Source organism: Procambarus clarkii, chromosome 6, assembly GCF_040958095.1.
Source record: "Procambarus clarkii isolate CNS0578487 chromosome 6, FALCON_Pclarkii_2.0, whole genome shotgun sequence".
Taxonomy (NCBI): Eukaryota; Metazoa; Arthropoda; class Malacostraca; order Decapoda; family Cambaridae; genus Procambarus; species Procambarus clarkii.
The window spans coordinates 14,456,621-14,461,939 of record NC_091155.1 but is presented as its reverse complement, the minus strand read 5'-3'; the positions used below and the strand labels follow the sequence as shown (position 1 = coordinate 14,461,939).

At 46.2% G+C, this 5,319-nt stretch overlaps 1 protein-coding gene across 1 annotated transcript; it reads right to left on the bottom strand.

Moving 5' to 3' along the window:
• Positions 1 to 1,379: 1,379 nt before the first annotated feature.
• On the bottom strand, positions 1,380 to 4,831 carry LOC138355204 (elastin-like). Its single transcript, XM_069310060.1, has 4 exons — positions 4,678 to 4,831; positions 3,134 to 3,442; positions 1,778 to 1,846; positions 1,380 to 1,480 (listed from the first exon to the last, which is right to left on the bottom strand). The coding sequence occupies exons 1-4, from the start codon at positions 4,829 to 4,831 to the stop codon at positions 1,380 to 1,382; spliced, it is 633 nt and encodes a 210-aa protein (XP_069166161.1).
• Positions 4,832 to 5,319: the final 488 nt, after the last annotated feature.

Genomic DNA, 5,319 nt, shown 5'->3' with positions numbered 1-5,319 from the left:
ATTCATGAAAACTTGGCTTATTAGGCAAATCGGGCCTTGCATAGTAGGCTCAGAAGTGAGTTCTGGCTACTAGGTACACATATATATATATATATATAATGATATATCTATATATGATATATAATATATATATAATATATGTATATATTATTATGCGAACAAGCCTGAATGGTCCCCAGGACTATATGCGAATATATGTTCGCATTTGTGTTCCTCACGTGTGCCCCAAAGAATGAGGTGATTTGGTGAAATGCTATGCCCAAGATTACCATCCGAGTTGCCGTCGGGGAAGTGGCTCAAATAGCCTCGGCTATCACTTCCTTTTGACGGCCGTGATGGTCAAGCGGATCAAGGCGCCCTGTAGTTACCAGTTGCGTTGCTTCTGGGAGTATGGGTTCGAGTCACTTCTTGGGGTGTGAGTTTTCATTCATATATATATATATATAGTAGTAGTGTGTCGTACCTAGTAGCCAGAACGCACTTCTCAGCCTACTATGCAAGGCCCGATTTGCCTAATAAGCCAAGTTTTCATGAATTAATTTTTTTTCGACTACCTAACCTACCTAACCTAACCTAACCTAACTTTTCTGCTACCTAACCTAACCTAACCTATAAAGATAGGTTAGGTTAGGTTAGGTAGGGTTGGTTAGGTTCGGTCATATATATGTACGTTAATTTTAACTCCAATACAAAAAAAATTGACCTCATACATATTGAAATGGGTAGCTTTATCAATTCATAAGAAAAAAATTAGAGAAAATATATTATTTCAGGAAAACTTGGATTATTAGGCAAATTGGGCCTTGCATAGTACGCCAAAAAGTGCGTTCTGGCTACTAGGTACGACATATATAAATATATAAATATATATATATATATATATATATATATATATATATATATATATATATATATATATATATATATATATATATATATATATATACATACATATGCAGAAAATCCACAGAGATTTTCTCTGTGGATTTTCTGCATATGTAAATATATATATTTATATATGTATATATTGTTGAATTATGATATAAAAAGATTAACAATATGTATATGAAATTGTGTAAATGATTGCATATATAACATTAGCAATTGTGTAACTAGCTTCAAAACATTGTCACTTGCTTAGCTAAATGAACTCTGTGGTTCAGTTCCTGCACCTATTATGTGCCTCTGTAACCCTTTCCACCATCCCCCAGGGGATAGGTATGGGGTGCATAATAAAGTAAGAAATTGAATTGAGCGTTATTTTTGAGCGGAATTCAGGGTGACTACACATATTTGGAGTTTTAAATTACGACTTTTTATACTGAAGGTATGCAAATTAGTGAAAACGGCGATTGGTCATATTTTGGCCAAATCAGTTCTCAAAATCCGATGCCTACACCTCCACCCTTCACCAGCACACCTACACCCATCACCAGCACACCTGCACCACCTACTCCCATCACCAGCACACCTGCACCACCTACACCCATCACCAACACACCTACAACCCATCACCAGCACACCTGCACCCAACACCAGCACACCTACACCAACACCAGCACACCTGCACCACCTACACCCATCACCAGCACACCTGCACCACGTACACCCATCACCAGCACACCTACAACCATCACCAGCACACCTGGACCACCTACACCCATCACAAACACACCTACACCCAAAACCAGCACACCTACACCCACACAGCACACCTACCCACCTACACCCATCACCACACACCTGCGCCCCTACACACCATCACCAGCACACCTACACTCATCACAGCACACCTTCACCGCCTCCCATCCACACACCTGCACCACTACACCCATCACCAGCACACCTGCACCCAACACCAGCACACCTACACCCAACACCAGCACACCTGCACCACCTACACCCATCACCAGCACACCTGCACCCACCTACACCCACACCAGCACACCTACACCCATCACCAGCACACATATATATATATATATATATATATATGAATAGATATATATATATATATATATATATATATATATATATATATATAATAGGATATATATATTATATATATATATATATATAAGTTTGACCTATAAGTCAAACAATCCTTGTAAATATTTATTGTATGTATGTACCTTACCTAAATAAAATTGTATTGTATTGTATTGTACCTGCACCACCTACACCCATCACAAGCACACCTGCACCACCTAACACCCATCACAAACACACCTGCACCACCTACACCCAACACCAGCACACCTGCACCCATCACCAGCACACCTACACCCATCACCAGCACACCTGCACCACCTACAACCATCACCAGCACACCTGCACCACCTACACCCATCACCAAGCACACCTACACCCATCACCAGCACACCTGCACCACCTACACCCATCACCAGCACACCTACACCCATCACCAGCACACCTACACCCATCATCAGCACACCTGCACCACCTACACCCATCACCAACACACCTACACCCATCACCAGCACACCTGCACCACCTACACCCATCACCAGCACACCTGCACCACCTACACCCATCACCAACACACCTACACCACCTACACCGATCACCAGCACACCTGCACCACCTACACCCATCACCAACACACCTACACCCATCACCAGCACACCTACACCACCTACACCCATCACCAACACACCTGCACCACCTACACCCATCACCAGCACACCTGCACCACCTACACCCATCACCAACACACCTACACCCATCACCAGCACACCTGCACCACCTACACCCATCACCAACACACCTACACCACCTACACCCATCACCAGCACACCTACACCACCTACACCCATCACCAACACACCTGAACCACCTACACCCATCACCAACACACCTACACCCATCACCAACACACCTACACCACCTACACCCATCACCAGCACACCTACACCCATCACCAATACACCTGCACCACCTACATCCATCACCAACACACCTACACCCATCACCAACACACCTACACCACCTACACCCATCACCAGCACACCTACACCCATCACCAACACACCTGCACCACCTACACCCATCACCAACACACCTACACCCATCACCAGCACACCTGCACCACCTACACCCATCACCAGCACACCTGCACCACCTACACCCATCACCAGCACACCTACACCCATCACCAACACACCTGCACCACCTACACCCATCAACAACACATCTACACCCATCACCAACACACCTACACCCATCACTAACACACCTACACCCATCACTAACACACCTACACCCATCATCAGCACACCTGCACCACCTACACCCATCACCAACACACCTACACCCATCACCAACACACCTACACTCATCCCCAGCACACCTACACTCATCACCAGCACACCAGCACCCAGCACCAGCACACCTGCACCACCTACACCCATCACCAGCACACCTACACCCATCACCAGCACACCTACACCCATCACCAGCACACCTACACCCATCACCAGCACACCTGCACCCATCACCAACACACCTACACTCATCACCAGCACACCTGCACCACCTACACCTATCACCAGCACACCTGCACCACCTACACCCATTACCAACACACCTACACCCATCACCAGCACACCTGCACCACCTACACCCATCACCAACACACCTACACCCATCACCAACACACCTACACCCATCACCAACACACCTACACCCATCTCCAACACACCTACACCACCTACACCCATCACCAACACACCTACACCCATCACCAACACACCTACACCCATCACCAACACACCTACACCCATCACCAACACACCTACACCCATCACTAACACACCTACACCCATCACCAACACACCTACACCCATCACCAACACACCTACACCCATCACCAACACACCTACACCCATCTCCAACACACCTACACTACTTACACCCATCACCAACACACCTACACCCATCACCAACACCCATCACCAACACACCTACACCCATCTCCAACACACCTACACCCATCACCAACACACCTACACCCATCACCAACACACACCCATCACCAACACACCTACACCCATCACTAACACACCTACACCCATCTCCAACACACCTACACCCATCACCAACACACCTACACCCATCACCAACACACCTACACCCATCTCCAACACACCTACACCCATCACCAACACACCTACACCCATCACCAACACACCTACACCCATCACTAACACACCTACACCCATCACCAACACACCTACACCCATCACCAACACACCTACACCCATCACCAACACACCTACACCCATCTCCAACACACCTACACCCATCACCAACACACCTACACCCATCACCAACACCCATCTCCAACACACCTACACCCATCACCAACACACCTACACCCATCACCAACACACCTACACCCATCACCAGCACACCTGCACCACCTACACCCATCACCAGCACACCTGCACCACCTACACCCATCACCAACACCCATCTCCAACACACCTACACCACCTACACCTATCACCAACACACCTACACCCATCACCAACACACCTACACCCATCACCAACACACCTACACCCATCACTAACACACCTACACCCATCACACCTACACCCATCACTAACACACCTACACCCATCTCGAACACACCTACACCCATCACCAACACACCTGCACCCATCACCAACACACCTACAGCACCTACACCCATCACCAACACACCTACACCCATCTCCAACACACCTACAGCACCTACACCCATCACCAACACACCTACACCCATCACCAACACACCTACACCCATATCCAACACACCTACACCCATATCCAACACACCTACACCCATCACCAACACACCTGCACCCATCACCAACACACCTACACACCTACACCTACACCACTACCATTGTGGTGCCTCATATGGTACACAATTAAGTTTATGGTAACAGTTGGAATAAAAAAGCTAATTTTATCGACGAATAAAAATGTTGTATGTATTGATCTGAGGCAACTTTATATGGTGTGTCTAGCGTCTTGAGATGTGTGAAGGAGATAGTGACCATGATAGCTACGTCTGAAGAGGTTCTTGACCTTAAAGAATCAAATTACTTTAATATTATTGCGGTTTGTTCTAATAGTCACGTGTTCGCTGATGAGGCTTTGCATTGCTGGAAGTATATTAACCTACAAAGATGCATGTGTTATGTAAAATATAATAATGTAAATGTAAATTAGATATTAGTCGTTGTGGTTTATAATGAGGTTTATATTGCAAATAAGGTTGCATGTGGCAAGTAAACTTGCCAGGCAGAT